Genomic DNA, 22,278 nt, shown 5'->3' with positions numbered 1-22,278 from the left:
CGGGAAAGAAGGCAAGCGGGAAAGAGACGGAGGAAAGAACAGAAAGAAGGAAGGAAGGAAGGAAGGAAAAAGAAAAGCCACTGAAGAAATGCTTTATTTTTCGTGCTTATTATTCGAATGTTCTTTACTCTAAGATTACTGAAGAACTTGGTAGTATTTCACTCTGGATCACACGGTGAGAAACAGGCTTCTCTGAAGAAATTTGAATTTTCTTTCAAATAAAAGTGAAACAAGAAAATCAACCCTCACACAGTAGTATTTTGTTTAATTCTAAAATCAAGCTGGCCGGCCACGGAACAAAATAATCGTGAGACCACTAAGCCTGGTTTTATACCACATCTGCTTCTAACATTAAAATGATTGTACCAATTTATAAGCATTAATTAATGCAGAAGTAAAAATGTATTCAAACAGACAAAAAAGGGGTGCTATTTCCCCTAACAGAAACGTCTTAAATACTTGATAAAGGCCTTCTTTCTATATGCACTAAAACAAAAGAAAATGGTTAAGTTTTAGTGGTCTTAATTCTCAAATCAACTTCAATTTCCTGACTCTAAACTACCCTAGATAGTGACTTGAAAACTTAAGGGTAGCTCAGAGCTGTGGTTACTAGCCACCTATTCTCTTTAATGCTACTGAGAGCTGACTTGTATATTACTATTATTATTATTATTATTATTATTATTATTATTATTATTATTATTACAAGATTGCACACAAGTCAAAGGGAATAAAATCATATTATGAAATTCAAGAAAGAGTACAAAAACTCAGCAATATTTCATGAACATGTATTAAGACCTTCTGGAAAAACTCTAGGCTGCACCCAATCCAAACCCTATTTTTAACAAATGTTTCTGTTTTGCAAATAGACCCTAGATGAAAATGCACTTGTATAATTCCAATAAATGTTGAGAAATAGAAGACATTAACTCTACCTGCTATCCTTTTATCAAGTCCAAATGAGAAGTCTTTGTTTCCTATTTTAGAGTATTTCCTGTACAAGAAAAAGCTGTGCGGTAGCTCCCCCATTCCTCCCTCCCAAATGACTCTTGCTCAACTCCAAGAAAGAGTACGGACTTCTCTAACTTAATGCTTAATTCTCAATTCCTTTTTTATTTAAGCCACATAAAATAATGTAGTTTTTGAAGGCTTTATCTCTTCCCTGCATCACAGTAAAAAACAAAACAAAACAAAACATGAGTACATACCCAGTTTATGTCCTATTTCAAAAAGAAACAGTCTAATTGTTGAAAAATAAAAAATGAGCTCATTTTGACTACTGTGTTTTGTGGATGACATTAGGTATAATGAGTAACAACAGCACATCTTATTTAAGAAAATTCATAATAAATAATTTTGAATATAAATTTAGTACCGGCCACCGAAGTGAATGAAGGAGCTGGAATGACGCCTGTACTTTGAAGTCAATCTGACTATTACCAGAAGGTCACATAAAACGAAAGAGAAATAAAGCTCATCTGCATGAGGGTCTGAGGTAATAACCTTTGGTATAGAAAGGCTGCTCTTGAAGGCAAAACTTTGACTCAAGTGTGGTGGCAGCGTGAACCCTGACTTAGAATGCAACAGAAAAATATTTTTCTGATGGCGGTGAAACACTGTTGACATTTTTCCTTAATATTACTGATAAAAGGAAACCTCTAGACCCACATTAAAAATAACATTCAAAAGTCGCTATGTATTTATGTGAGATACACACAAAATGTATTATTTCTCTTTAAGTTGTATTAGCAGGTAAGCTTTAATGAGCAACTTTAGAAGAATGTATTCTTTTTTTAAACTTAATTTTACATCCTTCCATTTCTGCCCCCCACCCCAAAGTTTCCATTTTAACTAAGAATTTCTAGGACACTATCCATTAAAGCACAACTTAAAACAGGACGTGACCCTGACGTTGACAGAATTGCTGTTCGAACCCATTGTTTCATGGGATCAAATAATTGGAAGTGCCTTTCTGTCAGTGGCAATCTAATTCAAAAGCCAAAGAATCAATAAAGAATTGTACACAGTAAAATTACAAATATAAAGTGGCTGTGGCAAAATTAAAAATAAGCATATTCTCCATTTTTTTAACTGCTATTGTGGTCACTGAAAACATTACCTTCTCAATTTTCTTCCAAATGAGATGTGATTATTTTAAATTGTGGCATATATGTTAAAAGAACCTTCAAATTGCAGCGTTAGTACTTGGAAAGTGATACCAGTATAAAGTTTCTCTTCAAAAACATATTTTGATCCCTGTTTAGAAATTTGAGGGAAGAATGGAAGCCTATTTTTTGGAGAGAACTTTAGTGAATTGAAAACACTGCTTCCAACCCCACCCTCCAGCAAGTCTGCCTTCCCCATGCCCATTTCTCCCTGGACATAAAACACATTTCATAATCCATAATGATTTCCCTATGACTAGTCTATGTTGCACTTTGGGTCTACCTTATAAAAATTCTTAAAGGAAAAAAAAAATCTGCTAGGACATATCTTTCCCAAGGATTTAGGGACTTAGATAATTTTTTTAAAATGTACTTTTCATGTGACACATTACAACTAACTTGACTCTCATGTCTAATAAGATTTTTAGAACTGTTTAACTTCCCAGTGGGATTCTAACCCACGGGAGAAACTTGGTTAATTGCCAATGATCTTTTTTAAAAGGGTCAAGATGTCTTAAAATTCCATGGTCACTTTCCTGGCGACGAAGCATTAGGAAAAGAAATATGCAAACGGTTCATAGTCTGCCAGTTTGGCAATGTTTTAATTTCTGGAGGTCCAGAAGTTAAATGGACAAATGGACATAAATGGACAAATCTAGCTATGAATAAACTAGTGTAATTTTGAGATCTCTTCCTAGCTAATATTGTTTGAGATGTGGGAAAAGTTAAGTTAAAATGCTCATGGAAATAACATATAAAATGGCTAAAAATAAATAAAAGAAAAATAAATGTATAGTCCATTAACAAATAGTTAAAGAAAAAACCTCTCTTCTTAGTACTAGATTTTTAAAAAATCACATTAATGTTATGCTTTTAAAAATCATATTAATGTTATGCTTGTATCATGATAGGATAGATTAATGTGAACTACTCTGAAAAATGTTTAAATTATTCTAAAATGCAATCTTATCATAGTCTCTAAATAGTAGCCCACCTGGGTATTCAATAAAACACTCCAAGGATTAATTTCTGACCTTACTTAAGCTTATAAATTATTTTCTAAGTAAAAGTCCATGTTCTGCCACATACATCAGTCATTTTCTAGGTTTATGTTATATAAAGCTAATCCTTCAGATTTGATTTACAGGTAAATTAATTATTATGGGTAAGAATATTCAATGCAGAGTTTTAAAATAAACTCGGATAAATTACCAAATCACTTATCCGAGCGGCAAAGAAACAAAACAAGTCAAAAGTAAAACACTGCACTGAAACTGATTATAAAATGGTAAGAGTCTGTCACACATTCCACATTTTTAAATTCCAGGAAAAGAGTTGCTATGCACATTCAAAATCTGCCAGCAAGTGCACTGACTTGGAATCAATGAGACTTAAACATCTTAAGAACCAACAAACCTTCCAGAACAATTAAAATAGATATTTTAAAGTTATTTTGGATAAGCGAATAAATTCCCTCATAAGTGTAATGTTCTCACAACCTTCAACTTTGCAAAACTAACAGACAGAAGTTAAGGCAAGAGCCTCTGTGCAAATCTTTCTTGAAAAGTTACGTTTGAATATATGGCTTATGTTGCAATAATAAGTAATCTATTCCAATAAGTTTCATTTACAGAGACAAGCAAAATGACCTTTAAATATAACTAAAACTTTCATTAATACTCACCTTTCATTAACAGACAAATACAATCACCCTTTCAAAGGGCTACTGGAAAAGCTATTTAACTTAACAGGTTCATCAAGATTGCAGAAGCTCTTTGGAAGAAGTAGAGTATCAGCAAAACAAAGAAACTTATTTTACATGCTAACAGCAACTTCATCAACTAACTGCAAGCAAGACCACCCGAGAAAACACAGCAGTCTGCCTCAAAGTAGCAGCAGCAATTCTTGGGTTTCATTTAGAGACCCTCTCCTTTTAACCACCTTAAAAATCTGTTCCCCAAATTGCATGTTTCCCATTCAATGTAAAGACAGAAATAACACAATTATACTCAGCACTTAAATAGCTACAATTTACTCTTTATGTTTCCCACAAAACACATCATAAGATAAAGTTAATATTTTACATTTATCATAACAAACCCAATAGAAAAATTTCAAATCATAGACGCCAACACAAGTCCCTCAACGCTAGGCATTTCTCAAGTTGTCAAAGGCTGTACTACAGCAATATCTCATTGTTCCTATAAAATAAAAGTTTCACACAATGAAAAGATACAATAGGTTGCAACATGAAATGTTATCAAAAAGCAATTGAAAATAAAAGTAATGCCTTTAAATGTCTCCTTGCTATATTTAATACATCCTAATAAAAGTGGCATAACAGCAAAGGTCAATTTCAACAAACATCACATAATAGTAACGAATAGAAAACAGTTTTAAAATCCTCAGATCCCCTCAAGATTTATCTTAAAGCCATAGATTTCCTTAGCATTGGATACACACCTAACGTTCTGTGTTGTGAACAAGGTGGGAAGAAGACACTTGCACTTAAATCTTGAAGCATCCCGTCCTGATGAACCCAGAGAAACTAATTTCTGCCATCAGAAAAGTCCTCCAGCAGAACACCAAATAATGATATGCGCCGCTCTAAAGGAAACAGCAAGCCGGGTTCTGGCTCTAGGAGGTCTCTCGAGGTACAATAATATAAACCTGATCAATTGCAATTAAAATCTGAACAGAGGCTTAGAACTTGAAGTCTTGGTGCATTAGTTCTTGCCAAAAGCAGATGTGATTGTGAGCTGGAAGCAATTTCTCCTGGTAATTTGTGATGACACTGGGTAGTGCAGTCCCAGATTCCCCAAAGACAAACTCATCAGAGGCTCTAATGTATGCATGACACATGAGGTGGCTCTTTTAGAGCTCAATTAATTGGGCTGAACATTAAGACAGCAAGTTCAGGACTTTTTTTTTTTTTCTTCCCCTTCTAGAGTTGCTTTCCCCCTCCTTTTAAAGCAATTTTTGCCTTACCTTCTGCAAGCCATGTTTCTTGCAATTGACTTAGATCTTGAAAGAGTTCTAAAAAAACAAGTCAAAGACATAAACAAAAGATTTGCAAACCCCTGAGCTTCATTAAAAGGAAATGTTTGTCATGAAATTAGTATTAAATATTAACTTAATTTGGGGAGGGGGGTCAATATAAAAAGAAAATAGGATTCATAACTTAATTATATCAATAATCTTGCCCATTTTGATGCCTATTAAGCAATACTTATCAATATCTTTTCCCCCTTTTTAACAAACAGCTTAATAAGTAAGCTCAGTGATACCAAAAAACACATACACTAGAACTCAAACAGGCTGAGGTTAAGGTGTGTTTATCCACAGAAACCTTTTGTAAACATATTCAACTCTTGCTAAAATAGTAGAGGAAAGAGTAGAAAGACTGCAAAATATTTTATTTGTATCTTCCGAATCTTATATGAAAGATGTAACAGTATATCATATAATTCTCAAAGTCCTATCTGTTTTCAGGTTTAATGCTGCAAAACTAAAAGGGACAACTTTAAATACAAGATTTTAGAGGAAAATTTCTACGCTAATAGGTTTACAAAAGTCAGAGAGATAATTCCCTGACATCTGTCTATTTTCAAGTCCAAAACGTTGTATTATTCTATCATAGCAGGAGGGCCAGGGGTGTGCAACTTATTCATACTTACATGGAGAGTTGAAGAAGTTTCAGAATTCAGTCTACCTAATCTAAATGGCAAACTGAACTTTGGTGATTAAATCTAAGTATATTAAGTTTATTATGAATGCCCCCATATGGCTGGAATAATTCATAATATATTGACCTCCTACCAACAGTTTATAAAAAGAATCTGTAACCTAATTTCCCAAATAGGTATTATAATTATTAATTAGGCCCTAATTATAATTGAGTGAACACTCTAATGCCTATAAACAAGATATAATGACCTCATCATGTAGTCATCAAAATCATCCAGGAAAAGTTTGATAACAGGATATGGTTTCTGTGTAAGGGGATGGGAAATCAAGCCATCACTTATATTGCTCAACTTCTAATATAGGAGAAAGGAGAAATTAAGCAGGATACAAAGCTGCCTAATTTGTGCCACTGTTCTGGATATTTTAAAATTGTTACCTTAGTGTATGGGGTTACTTATATGCCATATGGACAAAGGTACTTAAATACAAAAGAATGATTAAAAGAAGGATGTCACTGTTAAGCTCTCATTTCCTTCTTTCACTCATTTGTGACAGGGCCATAAAATATCCCTCAACGCAAACTGCCACATCATGTTAATTACTCCAAATAAAAGTCTTGGTTAAACGCAGTAACTTGAAAGTTTATTATTCTTAAGGCAACATTGAAGTGTTTCTCTTCTTTATGAGGGTGGAAAGTATAGGTATAGAGAGGGGATTCAGCCCCAAATCAAACCTCACCTTCTGAATCATGAGCCAGATCCCTGTTAATGAATTTTCTTTTCCTGACATTTGTTGGTTTCTCGTTACAATTTCTCCCACGCTGATTCTACAAAGGGAAAGATAAAATTCTTTAAAAGAATGTAAACCTCAGATGTCACACACACACACACACACACACACACACACACACAACATACATGCATACATAAGTCTACTGGATCCCCTCCCTATATAGAAAAATTAAAGTCCACAGTATCAATTCTCATTTTCATTTTCTGCGTTCATTTGACAGTGAACGCTTATGCTGAGAATTCAACAGCCAGGGAGAGTTGCTCCCCAGTGCCGATCATCATACACTACTATTTATCAGTCACATATGCATGGTATCTCAGCATCAAAACAACATTAAGCAAATACACTTAAAGTCGTTTTTAGGCTGGATCAAAGTTAGATTTTTTAAAAAGTGAATTTTATCTCTCTGACAACCTCCCCAAAAAAGAACAAAATGAGAGCAGTGAAATGAAAAATATGAGAGAAAATGAGGAGAGAAAAAAAGGAAGAAACAAAAACACCCCATGTAAACAAAAGTGTCAGCATTTGTCTCAACTTCATTCTTTTCAATGTGGCAGACAAACCCAGCCAAAAACTTTGAGTGCAGCAGCTGCTGCTGCCCTCCATCTCCTCTTCCACTCATCTTGAGCACTTTCATCAGAAAAAAGGGGTCTTAAAAACAAAACTATGCCTTATCCAAATCACTGAAAGGTAAGCTCATTTTGAAGACTGGGCTTCTAGAAGCAGAGTCGCCCTACAGTGGCAACAAAGCAGATAAAGTATCTGCAATCCCAACCCCCTTGCCCCCTCCCTTCTCATTCTCTCCCTCCTCCCCCACACCCTCCGTCGGAGTCAAGTTTATAAACAGCAACTTTCGAACTGATCACTCACATTGGTGACCATGTAAGGCACTTGCTGGTCATAAAATCCATCCATGCTGCTGCTCTTCGCAAATTTCAGCTCAGTGTTTTATATTTTGAGCATTTAGCTGGAGATTTCCTCAGGATCTGGACTTCTATCAACCTAGAGGGGAACAAGATGGCTTTTAGGCTTTAAAAAAAAAAATCATGAATGAAGCTCTCGAATTTGCATAGCTAATTACCCTCCGGCAGTCCCATTCACAAAAATAACCCTCCCTACACCGCCTCCTTCACCTGGATCCAAAGAGAGCCAAGAGAGTTCACAATTTACATATTTTCGGCAGTAGCAAAAATCCGAACAAGAGGCGATGTATTTATTTACACTCTCGATGTTTCCCTGCGCGGTCGGTGTACCCCGGGCAGCTCTGATTCGCAAACGTGTGCAAAACTAGCAATGGCGATCAACGAGACTTGCTTTGCACCTAACGGGACTAAAGAGACGGAGTCACCTCTTTCATAAGGATAGTTTTTGCAACCCATAACCATGCAATTATCTGGAGAGACATAAAAAGTTGTTGGAAAGACCCACCTGAAGGCCACGCTAGGCGAACGGCTGCAAAAAATTCCCTCCAATTTTAATAAAAACATTAATTATTGCCCAGCACTTCCCCCTTGGAAGCCGAAAGCGCCTCTGACAGAGCTCAATTCGGTGGTTTTTCCTCTACTTCTCCTCCAGGGGCCTCCAATCCAAACTGATGGATCGCTGCCTCCCATTGGCTCCGCGTCTCTTTCACAAGATCAGATTTCGGGCTGTCAATCAGGAGGCTTGCTGCCCCTTCCCGTGAATCTCCCGCGCCCCTCTGCCCAAGCCGGTGCTCTGCCGGCTGGCGCGGGGTCCACAGCCTGGAAACGCCACAGAGGAAATCGACCGCCGTCCTAAACCGCTGCTTATTGTTAAGGCGCCCGGGGACACCGAAGCCATGTGGATCGAGTCGCCAGTTCTCCTTACTGCTGTGTTTAGTCCACTATTGGGCCGATTTCCTAAAGCACTTTCGTTCGGGTCAGGTATATACTCGGAAGCGCAATCCACCAAGACCGTGCCTCCTTAGTCCCCCACCTCCCCTTCCTCAAGATATCCAGCCTCTCTACTTTTAATCTGATAAGGAGCCCCCCTTGCTCTATAGCTTAGTCTCCACTAAGCTTTTGGCCCAAGTTCTCTTCCCATTTTTCAACACCCACCACTACCGTTATGGTTTATCAAAAACATTTTTTTAAAGGTCATCCTCAAGTAAATCTTTCACAACAGGGACAGTACAATAAGGAATCTTATGGAAGAAGCACCCGGGAGAAGCAGAGGAATTGCTTCTTAGGAGGGGTTGCGTTGGGAGAGAGCATTGGGAGAAAGACAGAGCCATCCAGGCGAGGAAACGTATAAAAATAAAAATTGTCCCACGTGTGCACGCACACTGGAACAAGGCGTTTCCAGTCCTCAGGGGAAGCGGGGAGGAGCGGGGATGGGTTGGGGTAACTCAGATATCCTAGGGACCCGCACGTTTCCTGAGCTATTGTTATGTATACACGGAGGCGGAGGGTGTCACTTACTGTACTTGACGCTTTCACTTCCTCTCCAGCTTTTAAACAGCCAGTGCTTGGAGTAGGGGGCGAGAGGCGAGGGGGTCGGGTTTCAAGGACAATGACTGGGACGTTAAAAAGTGAGGGCTACAATTCTGAAACCACTTGCCCTGACACTCCTATGGGGCTTACAGCTGTAAAGTCACTTAAGAAGCTTCGGCCCAACCGGGGATGAGAGGCCTCGGGAATGGGACCCAGGACTCAGTGGTGTTGAAATTCATTTGTGATCCTGGTGGCGACCAGAGCTAGAGACCAAAGGACGTTTCCGGCAGCTGTTCTGCCCGTTGGGAAACGTGCTGCAGTTCTCAGTTTCTAATTGAAAGTTTCCTTCCTTAAATGGAACGCTGTTGGAGCCGTATTAAAATGGAGTGTGAGCGCACAAGACTCTAATCTGGACCCGCGGAGGTCAAGGGTCAAAAAGCACTTTTTAATATTAAAAACAAAACACGTATTACTGGGGTTAACAATAACTGTGGACGGATAGCAAGGACACATAGAGTGCACTCTCTGAAAGTAAGTAAATGAGAGCAGCCGGTGCTAAGGAGCGCACCTATAAGCATTTTGAGCGGGAACTGCACCTTTACCGTAGCCCGGGAGGGGTTCGGACGCAGCCTGGGCCTCAAGGCTGGGATAGCGAGGCTCTTGGAGACTTTCTGAGGGTGCAATCAGGCCCGGAGCCAAGAGCAAGGGTGTCCCGCCGCCCAGCACTCCCGGGATAACTCAGCCCCTGTAATCTGAGCAACACTTTCCAAAGGCATTCTCTGTGGCCGGAGCCTGACGGGTATCCAGGGTAACCGGGAGGGGGCGGAGCTTCGGGTTCGGCCCCGCGAGGTTCCCGCCGCAGCCAATAACGTACCGCCTGTCCCCAGCCCATTGTTGTTTATTGCTGACCCCGCAGCGCTCCGCTAGGAGATTGGCCGCTTCAGAGAAGGAGGCGGAGCCTCCCCCACCCCCGCAGCCACCTTTCGGCTCCATTCACAAAATTCCGGCCTTTCTTGGTCACGTGGTTGGGGGCGTGGAGGGGCAGGGGAAATGACACAACAAAGGCCCAAGTTTTCCAAACCACAAAACTTTTTTTCTGCCTCGCTACCTCCTCTTTGTCCCATCACCGAACAAATACTAGAAGATGAGAAAAAGGAGTCTTGGATCTGAGAGCAACCAAAAGAGGGGGAAAAAAATAAGTCAGAAATTAAAAGAAGGTTCACAGGGGGATAATTCCCGGGTGCACTACATACGAGAAAAGCTGCAAAAAAAAAAAAAAAAAAAAGAAAGAAAGAAAAAGAAAAAAGAAAGAAAGAAAAGAAAAGATAAACAATAAGAAAAATAAAGGTAGAGAATTAAAAAAAGTGGGGAGAAAGCCATAAGGATAAACTAGGAACTTTTGCTTGCTGCTTCAAATCATTGCTTTTAGATGAGCAAAGAGTTCAACTGTAAGTGGATTTCAGTTTTCTCACTTAACGCTCTGTAATTTTCATCTCTACCTTAGATTTTCCCCACAGTCAACTTTAAAAGCTTCTTTCAAGAATACTGCAAGTTTTCGCTGGCCGACAGTTTTAGTTTCCATTTCCCAAGTCTTTACTCTTTCACAGCCCCCCCCCAAAGCACTGCCCTTTCTCCCCACCAACGCTGGACTGACAAACAGAAGCCTAGCGTTAATCCTCGGATTTTACTACGCTTTGCAGGGGCCCCATGTTTTCCCTTTGGAGTCTTTAAACGGACTCAGCTTTTAACTATTTGATCTTAACAGTAATCGAATATGATATGTGAATAAGGAGACAAGCCAGTCTCGCTACAGCTCAGTTTTGTCAAAACAGCATACAGTTTTGAGACAAATGTTTCTCTTTTGCAAGTGACCTATCCGGCCATGCTCCCTCTTCTCTCCCACTTTCTCTTCTGTCCTTTCTGTTTCTGTCCTTTTTGTGCCGCAATACTTAGTGAGACACTAGCTATTAGCAGGGAAGCTGTTTGTCTTCCATGCTGGGCTCTGGGAAAAACCAGGAGACCTAGTGGCTGAAGACACTGGAAGGGCTGAAAATTCATTTTTCAGAAAATGTTACCATTGTGGAAAATGTCTACAGAAGCAGCTGTTCTATCCACAGAGAGGAACGTCAAAACTTGCCCAAAGTTTCCACTACTTTTGAAAGTGAGTCTTGAAAAAAATCAGCTTAGTAAATGCCAGTCCTCCTTGAATGGAAAATTTCATTTTGGCAGGATTTCAGGCATAGAATGGCTGAGCAGGGGCCAAGAGGCTTTGACATTTATTTACTTGTATTTTGAAATTCCATCTGGGTTTTGAAATTAGAGCTCTTGAGAGAAAGCTGCCCCCCTCCCCACCTCCTTCCATAAAAATCCGTCTCTGAGTTTGGAAAGTTTGTAAATTGCATATAAAGCTATTTAAATCTTTATAGTTCCTTTGCTGTTATTTAACAAAATAAAATAATATTCACTAGTGGCTTTTCTGCAGTTAACTTACTATAGCATTGTACTGAAAAATGCATGTTGTTAAATAAAGCCCGTTTCTAAAAGCAGCAAAAAAAAAAAAAAAAACTAAAATGGTACTGATTGTCTTAAATGGTTAATACGATTAAAATTAAATAAAATTTGTTCAGTTGGGTTGATTATTAAGTAAATTGTAACTTCTATAATTTTTCAAAATACTATATAAAGCAAATTGTTAATGGCTTCATTTGTACAGAGCTACATCAAATAGATAAGGAAAAGATAAACTATTAAATAGCCAAATGGGCAAAGGAAATGAACAGGTGAATATAATTTTAAAGGAAAACTTAGAAATCTGCCAGGACGGTGAAAGATAATCGGTGGCTGTAGCGGACTCCCTGTGGGAAGAGAAGCAGGAATTTGAGAGGAAAGTGGACCCTGGGACAAAGGTCAGGTCATCAAGGAAACTGACACTGTGCGGGAAGTGTGGGTTCCTACTCTAACCGTGCCACTGTCAGCAGGGGAATATCTCTAAAGTCCCCAAGTAGAGGAAATGCAAACATGTGATAAAAAAAAAATTCTTAACTGCATTAGAAGTCAGGACATCATTCACTAAAAAAATTTAAAAACACTTGTATCCCATCATGGCAGAAAAAAAATATCTAATATCCAGGGATGTTAGTTTTGGGGTAAGGGCACTCATATACATTGTCGGTTGGAATGAGACTTTCTGCAACCTTTCAAAAATAAGCTTACAATCTCTACTAGACCCTAAAATGTATAATATCTATTAGACCTTAAAATTAGACCCAATAATCCTAATTTGGGAAATCTATCCAATAAAAGTAAAAGCAATGAGCCTAAGGACATTTACTGAAGTATTTTTATAGTGGGGAAAATTTGGCAGCAACTTCAATACCCACCAATAAGGAAATGGTTTTTAATGTAGTATGATCATTTCAAACTTTGGGATTCAATTGTGGTGGTGATGCAGCTGTTAAAAAGTATGCTATATTCTTGGTTTTCAGACTTGGGATTACATAAGAAACTGTTAAAAATTCAGATTCCAGAGTGGATCCATGGTGTTTCTGATTCGTTAGGCCTGAACTGGGCCCAGCAAGCACATCACATGAAGACTCTGTTGCAGGGGATTTTCTTGCAGTTGGCTTCTGAATCTTTCTGGGACAAACCCTGAGCTGGACCTCTACCAGAAGTCCAAAGGGAGACCTGCAATGTTTACTAGTTTGGACAGGTTTTGCTTGACCCACATAATGTTGACACTCATGGAAAATCCAGTGTCAACACATAAAATTTGAATTTCCACTGTTGCTTGACAAATCTGAGCATATGATAACACTGAGCCCAAATTCCCAAATAGCACCGGCCAGCTGGAGCGGAATACCTCCATCCCTTGTAAAGGAGCTTGGGTCTGCAGGCTTCTGTAAGTCCTGTTTTTCTTATTCATATTACCCACCTGACCTCTGTAAGCATTTGCATGTGTCAAACCTGATTTACCTGTGACAGCATTGTAAGTGAAAAAGCAAGAGATAGAGTAGAATACAGAGTATCATATAATTTGTTTTTGCTCAAAAGAAAAACTAGTGCATAATGGTGTATATATACACCCACATGAGACGTGTGTATATATACCTATACACCAGTGCTTCTCAACGTTTGTTCATTATCCCCCCCAAAGAGTCTTTTTGGACCTTTTGTATACCTAATTACCCTTCTCTCAATAAATTTTAATACCATAGATCTATTATATATCCGTTTATGTTCTGTAATCCTTTAGAAGTTCAAAAATTAGTATAATACCTAACATCTACCCCTCCAAGAACAAATGTTCAACATTTGGGGGTAATATCACCCCACTGAGAATGTGTAATATGTACCTATAGTTTCTTCCCATAGGTACTATACGTACTTACAAGTATTGATTTTTTAACATCCAACAGAAGAATACATGTCCACCTTTTATTATTAGTTACATCTACCTCTAGTAGGCCTGGTTGGAGGTATGAAGCAAAAGATAATTAAATTTTTCTTCTAGCACTTGGAATGGCTTGTTACAACATGTATGTATCATAGCCATTTTTTAATCTATTTAAAGGGTGAGCATATTAGTAGTTTAGTTTTGTAAGATTCAGAGAAACTTTCATTTATAGAATAACAATATATCTAGGTATCGTGGATCTTAACTTTTGAATGATACATAAATTTTGGAATAAATAATAAGCGAAGAACAAAACATAAATCTTTTACCTTTCTCTGGAAAGAGGAACACTTGCGTTTCCTTTAGATTTGAAGGCATGGGATCGGTAACTTTAAAAGAAATGGTGAAACACCAGCTGCGTTCACTGATCTCCACCCTTGTAGCTGTTTCCAGGACCACAGTGAGAGATGTAGGTGCAGTTGAGGTGCTTTTCTCCAAGGTAAAAGACAGGTTAGTGACAGAAGGGAAAAAAAGGATTCTCGAAGTCCATTTTAGAAATGAACTTTATTCTCCTGGGACACAACTTGATTTAAAACAATCTAAATCACTAACAATATAGTTCATCTTTTATGTGTAGTACACATTGGGAGGACTATGTCCAGGCTGGCTTCCCAAAGTACTTCCTCTGGATAGTCTTCCTGGAAATAGTTTGTTTTCCCCAGTTCTGAACCCAAAGGTAGCATTTGAAAAACCTCTTCTTGTGGCCTCTTAGAGCTGGTATTTTTTCATAGCTCTAAGCTCCATGTAAATGTGTACTTTTGTCCTTCATTCAATAAACTCCTTAGGACTTTCATTACAATTGTGTTCTCAGCCACCAGCACATGGAAGGTGCTGAACGCTTGCTGGGGGATGAATGAATCAGTGCATGGCTAGCATGCTACTGAACTGTCTTACTCCACAGATATGAACACATTTCAAATACTAACTAAGCAATGTTGTAGGGAATCTGAAAACAAACAAAAATTCACTGGACAACTGAAAAGGGCTAGTTACCCGAGGACAAATAGCTTTTAGATAAAAGTTTGCTCTTAAAATTGTTGTCGAAAAGAAAATTAAAAGCTGCACTGAGCTGAATATACTTTTCCTATGTATAGGTTTCTTTCATTTTTTTTTTTGACACTGAGAAACGTTCTTTGTGATTTCTAAGGATGTGATATTTATGTGACCAACAGCAAAGTAGCTGAAGTGTATCATTCAGACTCACAACTTGTACCAATGTGAACTTTCTTTCTTTCTTTTTTAAATGTATTAAATGAAGGGCTTGTACTAGATGCCCTTGGGATCCCTTATGAAAGAAATCCCCTGATTTTCATCTTTTTAATCAATGGCTGTGTTGAAGTCACTCATAGGAAAAAACAAAACAAAACAAAAAACAGTGTAGTGGAAAAGAGGATTTGGCTTCAGACAGTCATAGATTTGAATGCTGGCTCCAACATAGGCCAAATGACTTCATGTCTCTGAGTCTCAGTTTCCACATCTATATAATGGATCTAAAACCTATTTTCCAAAATTACCATAAGGAAAAAATGAGCTAACATATTTAAACTGCCTCCCAGAGTTGATATTCATAGAACGTGCCTTTCTTGTCCTGTTTGTTAGAGCTTTTCTCTGACATAAGATGATAGATCTCTCCTCTCTGGGTCAGCCCTCGTCGGCCTGATGTCACAGATCTATCCCTATGATCTTCTAGATGACGTTTAGAACTGTCCTTAACACCTGGAACAGTCAGCCTGACTTCCTGCCCATGTTTAAAATAATTTCCTAGCTTCCCATCTATGTGGGGGCCAATCCTGGTCTCCAATACTTAACCTACTCAGGCAGTGGACCAGCACGTCAGATTCTTCTCCCTGCCTCTGGTCAGCCCATGTGATGCCTGATGCAACATGCCAGTATTTTGCAGTTAAGATCACCTTGCTGAGTTCAAAAAGTCTGGCACAGTAGTTGAAGGAGAGAGAAACTGTTGCTTGATAGCAATGCACAATGCAGGGACAGAGGGATTAGTCTCAAGAAAGTAAAACAGAAAAGTGGTCCAAAACAGTTTCTGAAAAGGGGGCAAAAGAACAGCCTCATGTCCATCACTTCCTAAAAACTTAGAAACTCTTCCCTGAATGAGGGTCACCAACTATCCTTAAGTCAGTTTTTTGGTATTTGAAGAACAACGTGTCTTTGAACTTTGTAATAGTGATTTCACTCCTTTGTGATCTTCCTGAAGTCTCTTTTATATTTAAAGTGTTCCTTTTGTCCTGAATTTCTTCTCAAGTTTAAAAATAGCCGTTTGACTACAGGCATTTCATGTGAGCACATCAAAGAAAGCTACAAATCTTCTTTGTATCTGTATGACACTCTCTAAATACAACTCAACTTTTTATTCTTGGTTCACTTTTATATTCTAAATTGAAATTACTCCAGTTCTATTGTGTCAAATAATATTAATGCTCATTGGTTTAATCAACCATATTTGGGAACAACAGAGTCCACCCAGAAAAATAAGTTGTTTATGATGAGAGTCTTACCTCTGTTGGGAAAGATTTGTATCTTAACATCATTCGAGTCAGTAAAGGAAGGTGTTATCAGAAAGGTATTCAAGAAGCAGAACCCAGGGCTTCAGGCATGTGTATGGATGAACTCTAAAAATAATCTTTGCATTTAGAGTTAAAACAAAGGTACTTTTCCTATACACGTACAAGTTCTCAAGCTCACTCCCACTAAAATCTACTTGGAATTCTTAAAATAATGTGTTATCGGTTAAAACAGAGGAAAAGGCCATGCCATTCATTATAAATAGCTCTTGTCATTTGACTCATTCCTGATGTAATAGCAAGATATTAGTGCTTGGATTCTGGGTAATTCGGTCTTACAGCTGGAAGAGGCATCAGTAGCTCATTTAGTTTGTTATCATTGCCATCACTTCTCTCCTTATTTTCCAACACATAGAGCCATACTTACTTAGAGTAAACCAGTTCTTACTTAAACCTTCCACATCTGATCAAGAATACTCTATGTCATTGTCTCTCCAATTATCTGCAGCGAAAGACCTGCATCAAGTGTCCATCACTGAGTTACAAACTACCCTCAAATCTAGTGGCTTAAATCAATCCACCTATATTATCTAATGGTTTCTGTGAATCAGGAATCTGGGAGCAACCTGGCTGGGGGTTTCTGGCTCAGGATCTCTCCCCTGAGGTTGTAGTCAAGCTGTGGGCTGAAGCTGCAGTCATCTGAAGCTGAAAATCTGCCCCCAAGCTCACCCATGTGGTGGTTGGCAGTCCCAGTTCCTTGTGTCTGTTTGCCGCAGGGCTCGGGTTTTTACTGTGTGTGGGTTCCTCCACAGAGCTGATGGTGACATGGCTTCCCGGTGCAAATAATCCAAGAGAGACAGCTCAAGATGGAGATCACAGTCTTTTACAACCTGATCTTGGAAGTGACTGACCATCTATTCTGCTGCATGCCGTGGGTCGTACAGACTAGGACAATGTGAGAGAGGGCTGGCACAAAGGTGTGAAGACCAGGAGGCTGGCACATTTGGGGGCCAGCTTAGAGGCTGACTATGAGAACTTTTTTTTCTTTTTAAATGTCCAATCCATCACAGATGGAACAGATTTATTTGCCATTCTAATTTCGGCAAAATGACTTCCACAATTAGACCCAAGGCTCTAGGAGAACAGGAACTTTGTCTTCTTCATGGTTGTATTCCTGTCACAGGACTGAGGGAAGACTGTTAGAGTTATTATTAAACACACCCTATTTTTAAAGCTGCTAAAACAAAGCATTACGGACTGAATGTTTGTGTCCCCCTCCAAAAAACTTTACATGTTGAAGTTTTAACCCCTCATCTGATGGCCTTGGGAGATGAGGCCTTTGGGAGGTAATGAGGGTCCGATTAGTTCATGAAGGTAGGACCTTCATGACGGGTTCAGTGGCCTCATATTAAGAGGAAGAAGAGGAAGAGAAGGCTTCTGTCTCATTCTCTCTGCCTCCCTCCCTCCCTCCCTCTTTCTCCCCTTTCCTCCCCGCTTCCTTTGCTTCCCTTCTCAGCCACTTGAGCGCACAGTGAAAAGCCCAGCCAGGAAGAGAGCCTTCACCAGAACAGGACCACGCTGGCACCCGGACCTTGACTTTCCAATCTTTGGAACCGTGAGCAAATAAATTTCGGTCATTCAGCCAGTCTGTGGTTTTTTACTATGGCAGCCCATGTAAACTAAGACCTGAAGGAAATCCAGAACTTCAAGTTGCCACACCACATAGGGATTTCACACTTCAGGACTGGGATATGCTTAGTAATAACTAAACGAAATCCCTTATGCTGAAGTTTACACTTATTTCCTCATATTAAGTTCTCTATTCAGCAAAGGGAGAAGAGCAGCTGCTCCCAGCAGTTCTCAGCATATTCATCGCCACAGCGTCCCAGGCGGTGTGTTCAGTGAGGAAGACGTAAATAATACAGCACCCCCACCAAAGGAAGAGCATACGCCAGAAGGAGAGCTGTGTCAGCAAAGCGGCCCTTCAGAGGGGCCCTCCGCGACTCCCCCACACGCCCCCCAACCCTCCCTCTCCAGCGTCCTCGTCTGCTTTATTTCATCGTGGACTTGGCTTGTTGAAACTGTTCCCACTTGGTCACATAGATGCCCTGGTTTTTGTTGCCTGACTCCTCCTCCCTCCTACATTGGTGGGTAGGGTTTCAACATATGAATTTGGGAGCAACATAAATAGTCAGTCCTTAACAACTTGTGAACAGATCTTCCTGTACAGGCACTTAACTGGCGGACAGAATTGGGAACCTGCTCTCCTAACCTGAATCCCCAAACCGAAGGATGAGCCCACAACCTCGTATGTGAAACCCTGGTTATTTTTTAGAATACAGAAGAGAAATAAGTACCTCAATATACTGCACACTGCATAATACAGAAAAGGGTAGGGGACCCTGGAATCTCATATAGTAACACTTCTGCAGCAAAGCATGGATATTCATATATCAAAAAACGAAATAAATGTAGATTATAACAAAGCCTGACATCAGTGCAAATCAGAAACAACATTCTAAACTACCACATAGTTTTCAGAACATTTTCAAACCTACGTCATCCGTCTCCCCTCAAAAAACAATCTGAATTTCCACTCAGTCAGTGAGGCCTAGCAAAATAATTTGCCTGACTTCAGCCCTATGCTTTGTGAGATTGACCTCACCTATGCCTTATTTGTCTACAGGAATTTTCCCTTATGATGTTCAGTATGTGGTTTAGAAGTCATGAGTGATACTTGCATAAAAAGGAAGATTCCTACTTCTTAATTTTTTGGGTTGGAAGAGATAATGGAATATCATCACCTGGGGAACATGAAAAATGTTAAATAATAGGCAGACAACTATTAGGGAAAGTTATTCCCATAACTAAACTGAAGAGTGTTCGTGAATTTTATTTATTAATGAGAGTTATCTTAGTGCAGTGGTTAAGACCATGGCTATGCTTGATTTCTGTGGGTCCTCAATGTCTTTGCTTTCATGGGCTACATCCTCCATTAAAAAATTAATAATTAAAACATATAATTATATTATTACATTTTAAGACTGTTGGCATAAGAATTCATTATATATTCACTATTATATTATTTATATTTATTATATGTTCAATCTGATCTTTATTCTATATTCAGCATTATTAAGTTCTTTTCTTGCTTCTGATTTTAAAAGAAACTCAAAACATTTTTATGGCCCCCTAAAATGTGGTGGGCCCCTGACACTGTGTCTGTGTGTCTACTGGAGAAGTCAGCCTGGTTAGGAATGTAGATTCTGAAGCCAGGCTGCCTTGTTGCGAACCCAAGCTTCTCTCCTTAGCAGCTGTGTGACCCTGGGCAAGTTACTTTACTTTTCTGTGCAGTTATTTGTTCTGCAAAACGGGGATAATAAAATACCTACATCACAGAGCTGATAAAAGGATGAAAGGCATTCTCTTCTGTCCTGCACTTAGATCAGTGCTTGGCACAGTCACTTTCTAGTAGTTCATAACAGTTTATTTTATTATTAAAAAAAAAAAAGCTGATAGTGGAGGTGAAGTTTTTCTGACTAGAAACAAGCTTCTTCCTGCCTAGGAAGACAAACGAAAAAGAAAACATGTTTCTTTCAGATCAGAGGAGGTGGACGTCTAGAAGGCTAAATTCCTGGGGCTAGATTGCCTGATTCCAAAACCTGCTTCTGCCATTTAATGGCAGTGTGCTCTTGAGCAGGTGATTTAATCTCTCTAAGCCTTGTTTCCACGTTTCTGAAATGTAGGCAACAATAGCCTCCAGTTTGTAAGGTTTCTGTTAGTTTAAATGACCCTATTATGGCACACTTAATAATTGCAGCCCTACATACTGTCCACAATTATTTTTATTTCTTCTTAACTTTCCACCAGCAGTTTTGCACTTTAGTTCTCCCCTATCATGACCACCTTTGCTTGGAATCCAGAAGTGTTGGCCTCAGAGTTCCAGCTCCATGGAGGAACAGCTGTATTTGAGGAGACCACAGCGCCCCATCCTGTCCTTGCCTTGATCCAAAATGTGCAAGAAAATACAAAACTTGAACACTAAGGAAATTCTTCAACATAAATACAAGTCTTTTATCATTAAATAAGTATCTTTCTCTCCACTTTCTTACTAATCAACACAGGCACAAATCTTTCTCAATCTGTATTGTCACCTTAGCCATTAGTGAAAAACAAAAGCAGTGGGGTGGGGGAAACGAGGGCGGAGGAGAGAAATAATAATAACTTGCAATTCCACTTGCTATATACATCATAGGCTCTAAAGAAGAATCTCTGACCAGCGATCATTACCAAGCATGGCTGAAATGACATTTAAATGCAAGTCCATCCTTAATATCTTCAGGACCAAATAATATTTGGGGACACAAATACGAGCGAAAGCTCATATCAGTGTGGGTTCTCGCCAAGTGCTGAGTGCCCCCTTGTCTAAGGGCAGGACTGCTTGGATGCTTGAAACTCTCCAATTCCCCCATACTTTTAAGAATGAAGGGGAGTGGGACATAGATGTGTATTTGGTATTCATAATCTCATGCTAATGGTTAGCTTATGTTCAACAGAAGTCTCTAATTCAATGAAGTGGCATATCTTTAATGGAAGGATAACAGAGGAGGGTAATTTCCATTTCTTGTATGGTAAAGTGAGTATAATACATAGAATTTAGGAAGTAGCTGCTAATAGTGTCAGGAGGTAGATTATATATTATTATAAAAATTTTGCTTTCAAACTGAAGTTATATATATGGGCATGATTTTCAAGTCTATAAAGAAAAGGGATTTAAATCAGGGATGGAAAATAATGGTTCTTTAGAGTAAATCTATGTGTATATACAAAAATATATAAATTTAAACATATCTTTTAAATATGGGGGGAGATAAATATGACATATTTGTCTCTTCATATAAGCTTTTCCTACAATTTGCTACTTAGCTTATTTTCTCTGGGTTAAGGAAGTCAAAATTATTATTTCGTTGGTGTTTAGATGTAAAAATTGCATAGACACTTCCTAAGCCAGGCTGCATTCCCCACACCCCACGCCCCCAATATTATGTATTTTATGTTAATTATCTGTGTTATAGCTTCTTTAGAAAGTGGGTGAAAACTTACTTTTTTGACTAAATATTCTTGCACTTTGGTAAGTACAAAGTATAGCCAGGAAGCTTTACTGAGAGAATTAATCCATCTGACTTAATGTATTTTCATTCAATGAAAGATCAATGGCTTAAGATTCTTTATGTTCTAGATGTAACATTGCCTACTCCATAACTTTGTGGGCTCAATTATGTCTCTGCTTCAGTTTTTTAACTATAAAATGGAATTACTATCTTTCTCTGCTTTCTTTCCTCAAATCCTATGGACTCATCTGAGTATATAGAGTTCAAACAGATGCCTTTGTTTTAGTCTCATTAAAATATGGCAGACAATCCCCATTGATAAAGGCTAACGTACAAAACATGTATGCACACTGTGATTATACAATTATTGAACTGATTTCCAGCAAACATAGATCTTTAAATTCAAAAGAATACTGGGGCTTTGATATCCTGGTTCTCTCGTTAGCAGTGGGCACATGCCTGACAGATGCCTCTAGAAAAACATTTCTGAAAAAAATCGTAAATGCATGCTTTATATTTAGTGAATCGAATACAATATGTAGACCAAAAGGTGATGCTTAAATCATCTGTATCTGGCATCAATGTGGGCAGCATATTCTTAATGGGATAATTTTAACATAAGAGAGCCTTTGAGTGCTGATTTCCTTTGAAACAATTTAAAACATGTGGGGAGCATCTCGTAAATAAAATGAAGTAAGTAATGTTGCTTTTGCTCGAATACTGGTGCAAGTTTAACGTACTCGTATTGAGACTCACTTTGTTATATAACTCAGACTCTCAAGACAGTAAGAACAGGGAACTCTGAAATTTTTAGTTGATGAGAGAATCATTGTAGCAATTCCTTTAACTGGCAAGATTAATACATGCATGGCAGTGAAGATGACAGTTCTTAGGATATTTGGCTAAAGGCCAGGGAAATAAAGTATTTGGAAAAATTATCACTATAATAGAAAATTTAAGAAGCTGCGGAATCTCTCATTATAATCTTTTTAACTTATGGATGATACCACTGAGAATCAGGAAAGTAAAGCAATTTAACCAAGCCCCTGGATGCAAAATCAGAAATTGGAACTAGAGGCAGGATACTTGATATGT

At 38.7% G+C, this 22,278-nt stretch overlaps 1 protein-coding gene across 7 annotated transcripts in view; it reads right to left on the bottom strand.

Annotated features, from left to right (window-relative positions):
• The window catches only part of ETV1 (ETS variant transcription factor 1), an 87,245-nt gene extending 77,383 nt beyond the window's left edge, over positions 1-9,862 (bottom strand). For 2 of the 7 annotated variants that reach the window (XM_072964910.1, XM_072964916.1), the window contains exons 1-4: positions 9,669-9,862; positions 7,518-7,649; positions 6,594-6,681; positions 5,157-5,204 (exon numbers count right to left, since the gene is read on the bottom strand). In XM_072964910.1, the coding sequence (XP_072821011.1) occupies positions 5,157-5,204; positions 6,594-6,681; positions 7,518-7,562 (181 nt within the window). In that variant the 5' untranslated portion in view covers positions 7,563-7,649; positions 9,669-9,862. Of the gene's footprint in view, positions 1-5,156; positions 5,205-6,593; positions 6,682-7,517; positions 7,650-7,780; positions 7,978-8,075; positions 8,191-9,088; positions 9,628-9,668 lie in introns of those variants that run through there. The other 5 variants (XM_072964911.1, XM_072964912.1, XM_072964914.1 and 2 more) reach the window with 5 other exon arrangements.
• Between the last annotated feature and the right edge of the window lie 12,416 nt (positions 9,863-22,278).

The sequence above is a fragment of the Vicugna pacos genome, chromosome 7 (genome assembly GCF_048564905.1).
Source record: "Vicugna pacos chromosome 7, VicPac4, whole genome shotgun sequence".
In the NCBI taxonomy this organism is placed as follows: Eukaryota; Metazoa; Chordata; class Mammalia; order Artiodactyla; family Camelidae; genus Vicugna; species Vicugna pacos.
Note: the sequence above shows the minus strand (reverse complement) of the source record. Positions and strands in the feature narration are given on the sequence as shown.